Source organism: Equus przewalskii, chromosome 4 (assembly GCF_037783145.1).
Source record: "Equus przewalskii isolate Varuska chromosome 4, EquPr2, whole genome shotgun sequence".
Classification (NCBI taxonomy): Eukaryota; Metazoa; Chordata; class Mammalia; order Perissodactyla; family Equidae; genus Equus; species Equus przewalskii.
In genome coordinates, this window is record NC_091834.1 from 34,597,737 (window position 1) to 34,610,765 (window position 13,029).

At 40.9% G+C, this 13,029-nt stretch overlaps 1 protein-coding gene across 5 annotated transcripts in view; it reads left to right on the plus strand.

Moving 5' to 3' along the window:
- Window positions 1-2,906: 2,906 nt before the first annotated feature.
- The window catches only part of CDK14 (cyclin dependent kinase 14), a 549,155-nt gene continuing 539,032 nt past the window's right edge, over window positions 2,907-13,029 (plus strand). For 2 of the 5 annotated variants that reach the window (XM_070617451.1, XM_070617450.1), the window contains exon 1: window positions 2,912-3,481. In XM_070617451.1, coding sequence (XP_070473552.1) covers window positions 3,391-3,481 — 91 coding nt within the window. In that variant the 5' untranslated portion in view covers window positions 2,912-3,390. Of the gene's footprint in view, window positions 3,482-13,029 lie in introns of all 5 variants that reach the window. The other 3 variants (XM_070617452.1, XM_070617453.1, XM_070617449.1) reach the window with 2 other exon arrangements.

Genomic DNA, 13,029 nt, shown 5'->3' on the forward strand with positions numbered 1-13,029 from the left:
CTGGCCATCTGTATATCTTCTTTGGAAAAATGTTCATATCCTCTGCTCACTTTTTGATTGGGCTGTTTGTTTTTTTGTAGTTCAGTTGTGTGAGCTCTTTATATAATATATGATATATCCGATAAGGAGATTAACCCCTTATCGGATATATCATTTGCAAATATTTTCTCCCATTGTTGGGTTGTTTTTTCATTTTGATCTTGGTTTCCTTTGCCTTCCAGAAGCTCTTTAGTCTGATGAAGTCCCACTTGTTTATTCTTTCTTTTGATTCCCTTGTCTGAGTGGACAACATATTTGTAAAGATCCTTTTAAGGCTGATGTCAAAGAGCATACTACCTATGTTTTCTTCCAGAAGTTTTATGGTTTCAGGTCTTACCTTCAAGTCTTTGATCCATTTTGAGTCTACTCTTGTGTATGGAGAAAGATAATGATCTACTTTCGTTCTTTTGCATGAGGCTGTCCAGTTTTCCCAACATCATTTATTAAAGAGGCTTTCCTTTCTCCATTGAATGTTCTTGGCTCCTTTAGAATTTTTTATTGCGTCCATAGATGTGTGGTTTTATTTCTGGGCTTTCAATTCTGTTCCATTGATCTGTGTACCTGCTTTTGTACCAGTACCATGTTGTTTTGATTGCTATAGCTTTGTAATATGTTTTGAAGTCAGGGATTGCAATGCCACCAGCTTTGTTCTTGTTTCTCAGGATTGCTTTGGCTATTTGGGGTCTTTTGTTGCCCCTTTTGAATTTTAAGAATCTTTGTTCTATTTCTGCGAAGAATGTCATTATGATTCTGATTGGGATTGCATTGAATCTGTAGCTTCCTTCAGGTAGTAAGCCCATTTTAACTATGTTTATTCTTCCAATCCACGTACATGGCATATCTTTCCATTTCTTTATGTCATTATCGATTTCTTTCAGTAACGTCTTATAGTTTTCCTTGGATAGGTCTTAAGTAAATATTATTATGTTTTAAGTATTTTTATTATTATAAAAGTAACGCATTCTTTGAGTAAAATTTTCAAACTATAAAGTACAAAAGAAATATCTTCTCTATTCTGAGTACACACACTTAATAGTTTTTTGTTCTTTTTTCCAGAAATTTTCTATGCATATAGAAATATATTTTTTCCCACAAATGGGTTAATGGTAAATATGTTTTCTTCACTTACTCTAGACATATTTATACATCAATTCATATTGATATATCTCATTTTTAAAAATATTTACCAACTATACCTTTGTACGCATATACCATAATTTATTCAAGCAGAAGTTGACTTTTTAAAAAGTCAGAAATACTAAATACCACGGAGGTAAAACAGAGATTTTTATATATATACATATATTTGAAACAGCCATTGCCAGAGTGAATAAGAGGACGGCCACAGACATAGAGTAGTCAAGGTTTATTAAATTAATGACTATTTATTTCTTCATCATGGTGACCAGTAGCTAGAACCCATCAGTATTTTGATTGGTTGCTTTTGTCTTTTCATTCATAGCTGCTAACTTTCTCCCTAATTAACTTAAGGAAGTGGTAAAAGTTAAAGTTTTTCCTGTCTTGAGGCCACACTTGGGCTGTCTGTAATAACTAGATATGGTCACCCAGATCCAGCATCCTTGCATTTTAACTCATACCGACTTTCTTAACGAATTCCACCCCCCCCCCCCCCCCCCGCCTTGGCTTGAATTCCTGTCTTTTATCAGCTGCAATCTATCAAGACCCCATAATGTGCTCAGTGCAGGGCAGAACAAGTCAAAATGTTCTACCTCACAGTTTAAGGAAGGCAGGGGGCTAGTTTTTAAGATAAAAATCTTTTAACAAAACACAAACTCCCCGAAACTTCCTTTAAACTGAACGGCATTGTCACACGCTCACAAGCTCTTATTACTTACCCAGCCAGATGACTCAAGATTACTAAATTTCTATTCATAAGGAGTTTGCTGGCCCCAAATCAACACATTCAGGACCTCCCCCGTCTTCCTTCTTTCTCCCCTGGGAGAGTGACGTTTGGAGCATTCGCTGTACCACGTTTTAGTAGAATGAAGACGATCTGTCTTTGCTGCCGAACTATTTGTTGTGGGGTTTTATAAAGCACCCCCTCCCTCCTTCAAAGTTCATTTTTGGCGGTGGGGGAAGAGTAGGTCAGAATCTTTTTGGCTTTAAGTCTTCCCATTTAGAAATATGTTTTAAAACTGAGAAGTAGACTAAGGGCTAGTGTTTGCTATTTACTGTAGAACTGGGTACTTGTATCATCAGCTCATCCGCATTCCCGTCTGTCACTTAGCGTCAGACACAGGGATGAAGGAAACAGAGCACTAGCCTTGCCCTGCGGGGTTACAGTTGAAGCTTCTGCTTTTGCACTTGACTCTCCTAAAAAATGGGCCCATCTTTCCCTTTGGATCCTTCACTTCACAGCTTCCTAGACAATATTAAAAAAAAAAAATCACGGTCAAACCTGCGCGTCTCCTGGAGGCCTTTCCACTCCCCCGACCGTGAGGCAGTGGTGGCGGCCTCCTCCCACGCCCCCAACTCCGCGCTCTTGTCACTTGCGTTCGTGGCAGGGAGGAAACCACTCAGCTAGATGGTCTAGCCTCAGCCCCTGTCCTTTCGGTGACCTACCCTCAGCCCGAGACAGGGCCCCCAGTCGCGGCCCGTTCCCAGCCCCGCGGGTTCGCAGCCCTTCGCCAGCCGGGGCCTCGCGCGCGGGCGAGGCGGGCAGGGCGCGGCCCGGGCCGGGGGCGACCGGGAGGGGGCGCGGCGGGGCGCGCGGGCTGGGGAGGCGCCGGGGAGGCCGCCGGGGACGCGGCTCCGAGCGGGGAGCCGAGGTCGCGCCGGGGTCCCGCGCCCGCGGGCCTTCGCCGAGGGGGAGGCGGGGCGGCGGCGGCGGCGGCGGCGGCGGCGGCGGGAGGGGCGGTGCGGGAGGGTCGGGTGGCGGTTCGCGCCGCGGCCCTTTCTCCCGAGCGCGGAAACTCGGGGCTGAGAACTTCTCCCCGCCCGCGCCCCGCGCGCTCGGCGACCCCCGGCTCCCGCACCTGGTCCCCGGCCCGCCCCGCCCCCGGCCGCGCTCCTCTCGGTTACAAAGGAGGGAAAATGAGCCGGGCGGCGGCGGCGCGGCGCGGGGCCCCCACAGCGGCGGCGGTCGCGGCCGCCCCCGGCACCACGTAGAGAAGCCCGTCCGCCCGCCCAGCCGAGGCCCAGGCCCGAGCCGAGCCGAGCCTGCCGCTCGCCGCTCGCCTCCCGAGCCCTGCGCGTCGCCTCCCGGCCGGAGGAGGAGGAGGTGGAGGAGGAGGAGGAGGCGCCGCCTTCCCTGCGCCGCGCGCCCTCGCCGTTGTCTGCTCTCCGCTCTGGACCAGTTTGGGGAAGTTGCCGGGGCCCGGTGTCGCCCAGATGTGCGACCTCATTGAGCCCCAGCCGGCCGAGAAGATCGGCAAGATGAAGAAGTTGCGGAGAACTTTGTCGGAGAGTTTCAGCCGCATCGGTGAGTGGCGCGCTGCCCGGGGCACCCGGCCCGCCGCCCCGGCGCCCGCTCCCTGGCCCCGCGCTTCTGGCACCAGCCGGGCAGCGGCCACCGGGCTGGCGTGGGGCGCGCGGAGCGTGGAGGGAGCAGTGCCCGGGACCTGGGGAGGGCGGCAACGGCAAGGAGAGACACCCCTCTGCCTCAGATCTGGAGGTTCGTTTGTGGACCATCTTAAGCCTACAGTTTGGGTTCCCCTGCCTCGCCGCTAGCGCTCGGGCTCTCGCGCCCGCCCGCGGGGAACGCCCCTGCCCCCGCTGCGCACCGGGCTGCGCGGCCGCCTGGGTCCCTTATTTTGTGTGCGCAGGCTTTGATATCGGGTGTTTAGTCAATAATTTAGCTTTGAACGTTGGTGAAACGTTGAGTTGCGCCTCGCTATTGTTTAACACATCCAACCTAAAGAGAAGTGGGACAGATACCTGGGGACCTTTTGTTCCGTACTTCGAGTCCTCGAAAGCGAGATTTGGGTGTTCTCCGAATTTTTCCACTGCTGCAGAGAAATGCGTGCCGTGAACTTGTCGGAACATTTAGGAATAAGTCTTCCGAACTTCTTTCATTTACTAGGGCTCCAGTGCTATTGTCTTTAGATCAGCCAACCGACCAACAACTAAAAACCGACCGAGAAATGTTTTAGGACATCTAAGAATAAATGCCACAGACTGTAAGCGGGTGACAACAGTATCACGTGGAATGGGTTTGTTAGATTTCTAGGGTTGGCCATGGAAAACCTCTTTGCACCTTAAGACGGTAGCTGCCTCCTCTAACATAACTTTCGTTTATACAGGTAACTGCTTTCAGCGAGAAAATTGCACAGGCACTAAGAGTAAGCCCTCCGAGTCCCTAAGAAGCCTTCTAGCCTTTGTTCCACTTATTTAACATGTCATCCATGTTAATGAAGGGGTTAATGGAAAATAAGCATAAGATGCTTAATTCCTTAAAGTAAACCACTGGAGTGCATATGAATACTGTAGTCATCCTTCCATTCGTTCACATAAAAATCATTATATAAGTGCAGCGTAAAATATGCAAACTTTCTTCAGGTAAGAGAAAACGAAGACCGAAATTTAGCCTCGTTTTTTGTTTGTTGTCTTTTAAGTTAAAATTTCCTATTTGTATCCAAAAGCATCCCCAAGAAGACTGTAAAGTTGTGGTGTGAAACCAATACTTATTCCTGGTTTTACTTATTAAATGTATTGGATATTGGAGTTTCACTCTTGCAAGTTAGGGATGCTGAGAAGAGTCCCTACATTCAAATGAAGTTGGAAGTCAAGAAGCGTGTGAGCCTGCAAGGTTCATTATTAAGGAGGATGTTTCAGCCCCCTACCCCAACCATCACAGAGGCAGGTTCTGGAGTCCATTAGGCCCTGTTCTAAAACACATTAACTGTATATTTACTAATGCTAATGACTCTGTTGGAGCCCTTCCAGTTTTGTGTTAAATAATTCATTGCAATTGAGTCAGTAAGAAACCAAGGACATTAATATAAAAATTCCTTATGTTTAAATAATTTCAAGGTTTTGATAGACAATCAGTAAAATTTGGATTAACTACAATGCTGGCAAATGGGGTATTATAGTTAATTGGATTTTCTAGCTTACTGAGATTTAGTGATGTGAAACTCCTTTTGATTGCAACTCTTGTTAAAATGTCTTCTAATATCTAGTAGATTTTATTTTCTCCCTCTTGAAAAGAGTGTACAGTACAGTGAACATAACTGATTATTCGTTGTATTGGTGGAGGATATGATTCTGAATAACCAATCTCGTTCTGGAATACTGTAAAAGGAGATAAAGAGTTTTTAAGTGGTTATGATTGTACACCAAGCCCGAGACATTCATTAGAAGTAGGATTACAGAAAAATAAATCTTTATGTATTTTCTTGATATTTTATTTGCAAAATCAAAAAGCAAGGAAATCAACCTGATTATTTAAAGATTTTTAAGGTGCTGGAGGCTGTTGAACTGAGGCTTTACTGTGGGATTATATAGTGCATTGATTAAAGGTGTGGGCTGTGTGTCAGACAGACTGGGGATTTCTGGTGTTGCCATTTGTAGCTGAGTGACCTTGGGCAGGTCCCTCAACTTCTGAGCTTGTTTTTCATGTACAACTCAGTTTTTTTGTTATTGACGCTTAGGGAAATAATGCATATGTTGTCCTGTGTGGTACGTAGTAAAGACTCAGTAAATGCTCGTAATATGTTATTATCATTATTAGAGATTGCGTGATACTGACATAATTGATCTTCTAGGTGGGAGCAAGAGAAGTGAGGGAAGAAGTGGCCACTGACTTTACGGTTTAGCTAACCTGGAAATGGGATAGGTTTTGGTGTTAGGCCACTCTGGGTTCAAATCCCATTTTCCCTGCTTGTTGTGTGCCTTGGGCAGCTAGCAGAATTTCCCTAAACTCAAGTCCTCATCTGTAAATTTTCTTAAAGTTGTTGTGAAGATTAAATTGGATAAAATACATAAAATATCTAGTGTGGTATCTGTCATATGGTGAAGATCAATACTGGAGGCTGTTATTATTCCTTCTGATTTCTCTGTTTATCCCCTGTCTTCCTCTTTTCTTCATTGGTACTTCATGAGAGGATCAAAGAGTGAATGGTTTATTCCTGCTGGATAATCCAACATCTCACTATGTTCATTCCCTTTAACCATTCTACGATGGCTGATGACATAAACATACTGACTTTATTTTGCTTTTTTAGTGTGATTCAAAAGTGTAGCTTGTTCTGTGGTAAAATATACAGTATCATTGTTTAACCATAAGAAATTAGTAATCATTCATCTATGGAAAATGAGGACAACTTTTGAAAGTATGTGATATCCAATCAATGAATTTATTAGTAATAACTCTGACTATATAAAAGTAGCAATGCTAATGTTTAATTTATTCATACATGAAAGTCCATGCCACCTTTGTCACTGCCCACCCGAAATACAGCAGATCTGAGATTACTATATTATAAAAGGTCTAATAAAACACATTAGCTTTCAAGCCTTAGCACTCTAATTTACGACATCTGCCAGGGAGTGACTATAATACAGCTATGGTTCTTTTATAACATGGATGTAATTTGATTTCAAAGTCATCTGTTGATTTCAGTAGTGAGTATTTATGGTTTTCTGCTAAATAGTGTCAGGGTGTTTGCTTATTTAGGAATTCCTATAGTTGTCTCATACATATTTTTTAAAAAAATTTAGGTTAGTATAAACAAAGATAAATTGGAATTATAGTTAAAAAAAGTTTATATTAAAACCCCCTTTCTCTTATTTTCCCTTGTTTCTTTTTTATTTTTGATTGATAGCCTGGGAGGAGAAAGGCTTTCTGTAATATCCGGTGTAAGATTAGGGTCAAACTGACATTTCTTCGTATTCATTTGAATGCACTTCTTCACACTTATTTGGATTATCTCCTGGAGAAAGGAAGTTTATACTCTGTGATATTTGAGATGAACTCCATGTATACTATTTCTTTAAAAGATGTAGTTTGTGAGAGATCTGAACAAAAGGAAGAGACTGTAGTTACACTGCGTTTTCGGGTTTGTTACCTTAAGTGTGTAATTCTAGAGTCCAACTGTCATTTGATAAATCCATTCTGTCAGGAAAGAGAAAGGTAAGGTTAAAGGTTCAGGCACAAGTTTTAACTATTGTACCATATCCTCTCCCAATGTAGTTTCAAAAAATTTTAATTTGAAAACTATGAAATGGAATTTATGTCTATAATTCTTTCATAAGAGAGAATAGTGTATGGTTTTTCGTATGCTAAAACTTTAGTGTATCTCAAAGTGTAAGATGGTATCATTTTGCCATTGAGGTAGAACTCGTTAATTCAAATAATTCTCAAGTATCTCCTGTATGCTGGATATTGTGCTGGCATTCAGATTCAGTGACCATTGTTACTAGTCCTTGTCCTTAAGGACTTTAAGAAAGACAGGCCAATGAATGGGCATTAACAATATAGAGTGACAAATTCTACTGTAAAGGTTAGCATAATTTGCTTTTGGAGCACATAGGAGGGACATCACTTTAGTCTTGGTGAGATCATGGAAAGCTTTCTAGAGGAATCAATGTCTGAGCAGAGGACTGAATAGAATATGTGATTATCTTAAATGGTATATGCCCCTTTGTTAACCAAGAGAGGTGTAATATGCTTGTTATCCCATGATATCCTTGAAGACAATTGTGGGTTTACATTTACATGAATAATTAATAGCAATCAGGGAATGTAATCAATAATGAGATGTTGTGTACTTGTTTAGGTCAAAGTTTATTCGTCAATGACCTGATAAATATTTGGCAAAGACACCTTTCATTGGCCTCTGTTGTTACTTTTAACTGCTGTTCAGGGCAAAGATTCCATATTTAGAAGAAACTGTACAATGTCCATCTAGCAATGAAGGGTTTCAATGAAGCAATAGACTTCTTGGTCTTAAAATGTTTTCCCCTGAGGTAGCCTGGGCTTGCGAGTAGGGTGCAGGGGAGAGAATCTGGCTTCCTGCTCGTTATATCTTAGAAAATACACCTGCAATTGCCTCTTCTCCTTCCTCCTTTTCTTTCTGACAGACCCCACCCCTTTATCTAGGATTTTGGGGGGATTGGCAGGACTTAGGCGACAAGAAGAAAATAGTCATTTGGGTGTCAAAGACATTCTGGTTTTTTGTTTTCCTCATCTCTCATCTTGAGGGTCTTCATTCCATGTTTGCAATTCCCTAAGGCATAGTATCAACTGTAGTTCTTACTGGCTGCTTTGCTTAAGAAAACCCATAGCTGAATTTCCAGAACTTTTGTCAGGTCCAAAGTAAAGAAAATAAATTTTAAAGTTTGTGCTGTGAATTATAAGTTTGCTGCTATAGCTTTGCATCTTGCATGGCAGCCACATAATGTGTTTTCCATTAGTCTCTGTTAAAGGAGCTTGTATGAGGCTGTACAATAATTGACTTTGTGTTTGAAATCAATGAGCTGATCATTTCTTATTCCAAAAAATTGTTTTTTAGATGGAGCAACTTGTCTATATTTGTGTAGGTCACTAATGTTTTAAAAAGGAATCACTAGTCAAGTATGCTAATTAAAGGACATGCTTTGGATTAAGGGAGTGAGGGGTATAGTCTAGTAACATTGTTGACTGATATTTAAAGAAAGATTTCTATTAGAAATTTTACATTCTAAGTTAAAATGTAGCCATTAAGAATCATCTAGGATGCAGGGATGGTTCAACATCTGCAAATCAATCAATGTGATACAGGACATTAACTAAATGAAGAATAAAAATCACATCATCATCTCAAGAGATGCAGAGAAATCATTTGACAAGATCCAGCATCCATTTATGATAAAAACTCTGAATAAAATGGATATAGAAGGAAACTACCTCAACAGAATAAAAGCCATATGACAAATGCACAGCTAATATCATTCTCAATGGAGAAAAACTGAAAGCTATCCCTCTAAGAACAGGAACCAGACAAGGATGCCCACTGTCACCACTCTTATTTAACATGGTATTGGAAGTCCTACTCAGAGAAATCCGGCAAGAAAAAGAAATAAAAGGGATCCAAATTGGAAAGGAAGAAGTAAAACTGTCACTATTTGTAGGTGACATGATTTTATATATAGAAAATTCTAAAGAATCCACCGAAAAACTTTTAGAAATAATAAATTTATATGGTAAAGTTGCAAGATACAAAATCAACATACAAAAATCAGTTGCATTTCTATACACTAACAATGAAGTAGCAGAAAGAGAAATTAAGAATACAATCCCATTTACAATCACAAAAAAAGAATAAAATATCTAGGAATAAACTTAACCAAAGAGGTGAAAGATCTGTATACTGAAAACTACAAAGCATTGTTGAAAGAAATTGAAGAAGATGCAAAGAAGTGGAAAAATATACCATGCTCTTGGATTTGGAAGAATTAACATAGTTAAAATGTCCATACTTCCTAAAGCAATCTACAGGTTCAATGCAATCTTTATCAAAGTTCCAACAACATGTTTCACAGAAATAGAACAAAGAATCCTAAAATTTATATGGAACAACAAAAGACCCTGAATAGCCAAAGGATTCTTGAGAAAAAAGAACGAAGCTGGAAGTGTCACACTCCCTGATTTCAAAATATACTGAAAAGCTGTAATAACCAAAACAGCATGGTACTGGCACAAAAACAATCACACAGATCAAGGAACAGAATTGAGAGCCCAGAAATAAGCCCACACATCTATGGACTGCTAATTTTCGACAAGGGAGCCAAGAACATACAATGGAGAAAGGAGAGCCTCTTCAATAAATGGTGTTGGGAAAACTGGACAGCCACATGCAAAAGAATGAAAGTAGAACATTATTTTACACCATACACAAAAATTAACTCAAAATGGACTAAAGACTTGAATGTAAGACTTGAAACCATAAAACTGCTAGAAGAAAACATAGGGAGTATGCTCTTCAACATCAGTCTTAGCAGCATATTGTCAAGTACTATGTCTAGCTTGTCAAGGGAAACAATAGGCAAAATGAACAAATGGGACTACATCAAGGTAAAAAGCTTCTGCACAGCAAAGGAAACTGTCAGCAAAACGAGAAGACAACCTAACAATTGGGAGAAGGTATTTGTAAATCATATATCTGATAAGGGCTTAATATCCAAAATATATAAAGAACTCATTCATCTCAACAACAACAAAATTAACAACCCAGTTTAAAAATGGGTAAAATATCTGAACACACATTTCTGCAAAGAAGGTATACAGATGATGAAAGGATGTTCAACATCATTAACTATCAGGGAAATGCAAATCAAAACTACGGTGAGGGACCTGCCCCGTGGCTGAATGGTCAAGTTAATGTGCTCTGCTTTGGCCGCCCAGGGTTTGGATCCTGGGCACGGACCTACTCACTGCTCATCAAGCCATGCTGTGGCAGCATGCCACATAGAAGAACTAGAATCACTTACAACTAGGATATACAACTAGGTACTGGGGCTTTCGGGAGAGGGGAAAAAAAGGAAGATTGGCAACAAATGTTAGCTCATGGCCAATCTTCCTCATCAAAAAGCTTACTTAAAAAGAAAGAAAAGGGGCTGGCCACGTGGCGCAGCAGTTAAGTGCGCACATTCCGATTCTTGGCGGCCCAGGGTTTGCTGGTTTGGATCCTGGGTGTGGACATGGCACCGCTTGGCAAGCCATGCTGTGGCAGGTGCCCCACATATAAAGCAGAGGAAGATAGACACGGATGTTAGCTCAGTACCAGTCTTCCTCAGCAAAAAGAGGAGGATTGGCAGTAGTTAGCTCAGGGCTAATCTTCCTCAAAAAAAAAAAAAAAAAAGAAAGAAAGAAAGAAAAACCTACGATGAGGTATCACCTCTCTCCCGTCAGAATGGCTATCTTTAACAAGATAGGAAGCCACAAGTGTTGGAGAGGTTGTAGAGAAAAGGGAACTCTGAAACACTGCTGGTGGGAATGCAAACTGGTGCAGCCACTTTGGAAAACAGTATGGAGATTCCTCAGAAAATTAAGAATAGATCTACCATATGATCCAGCTATCCCATTGCTGGGTATTTATCCAAAGAACATGAGAACACGAATACGTAAAGATACTTGCACCCCTATGTCGTTGCAGCATTATTCACAATGGCCAAAACTTGGAAGAAAATTAGGTGCCCATCAAGGAATGAATGGATAAAGAAGAAGTGGTATATAGACACAATGGAATACTACTCAGCCATAAGAAGCAATGACATCCGACCATTTGTGACCACATGGATGAACCTTGAGGGTATTTTGCTAAGCAAAATAAATCAGAGGGAGAAAGTCAAATACTGTATGATCTCACTCATAAGTAGAAGGTAAAAACACAACAAACAAACACATAGTAACAGAGATTGGATTGGTGGTTACCAGAGAAGATGGAGGGAGGGAAGAAGGTGAAAGGGGTCAATAGGCGCATGTGTGTGGTGATGGATTGTAATTAGTCTCTGGGTGGAGAACATGGTGTAATCTACACAGGAATCAAAATATAATGATGTACACCTGAAATTTATATAAAGTTATAAACCAATGTTGCTACAATAAAAAAAGGAATCATCTAGGGTCTCATATCTTTCTATCAAGATAGGTTATTTTATGTTTAATGTAAGTTAAGTCAAATACATGATAAAATATATGTGAGTAATTGAGTGCAAGATATATCATTTGAGGGGCTGGCCCGGTGGCGCAGTGGTTAAGTGCGCACACTCCACTTCAGCGGCCCAGGGTTCACCGGTTTGGATCCCAGGTACAGACATGGCACCATGTGGCAAGCCATGCTGTGGCAGGCGTCCCACATATAAAGTAGAGGAAGATGGGCACAGATGTTAGCTCAGGGACAGTCTTCCTCAGTAAAAGAGGATTGGCAGCAGATATTAGCTCAGGGCTAATCTTCCTCAAAAAAAAAAAAGTTAAGTCATTTGAGACTGTGACAAAAGCCTACCTTTTTATTTTCCATTCAGAAAAAATTGTTCTCTAATAAAGGAGGTAGAGATATCTATTACAGATCAGTTTCTTAAGCAAAAGGGGAAGACTAAGAAACTTTCAGCAACATTTTATCTTCCTCAACCTACCTTAGTTTACCACCTTACCTTACCTTACCTTAACTTAACCTTAACTTACCACCACAGCCACGTACTTCTGGAAGTTTTTAAAAGACAAATTTATAGTATGAAACAGAGAAAATAGCCTTAGGGTTGCTATATAACATAAGCTTTGGTATGATGGATTCAGTTTAGGCATGTGACTTCTCTCTGAGCTCAATTGCCGAAATAATTTGCTTTCTATTTATTGCTTTTGTCAGAACATTTCCAAGTAAGAGCTACCCAGATACTTCTATCCAGAACAGGACTCTCCAGTATAGACCCGTAAACACCTATGTACAAATTCTGTAGATTTAAAACATTTCTCCAACTAGTGGTTTCAACTAAATGAGCTACTATGTTTCAGCTAAATTAGCTACTTTGTGCATTTACCTTAATATGAAACATTCTAAGTAATTCTAAGATTTGAGGAACTAGGTGTTTTCCAACTATGCATGAAATACTTCTCTTTCCCTTTAGAGGAATAGAATTCTAATTCTGAACCATGTATATTTAAAATAAATTTCAAGTATTTTCTAGTTCCTATAAAATATTCTGAATGTATTATTTCCTTTGGTGAAACTTTGTTCTAAAGTTTCTCATGTTGAAATGTTTGTCTCTACAGTGCTTATTTTACATGCTTGGTTTTTCATCACTGTACTTAAACTTCCCTAGTGTGAAAATCTCATTCAGGGCACTGTGCAGAGTGGGTGTCATCCTAACAGTTGGTTTGGGAGGTCCATACAACATGCATAATGATATATGCTCAAAGCCCAGAGGTTTAATGGGAAATTTCTTAAAGACTACTTTTTCATTCTGTCATTAAAATATTTTCCTACTGAAGAAGTGATAGGGGAAAGATCATTCTTTTCTATACTTGGGAGGATAGATCATTTCCATATTTAT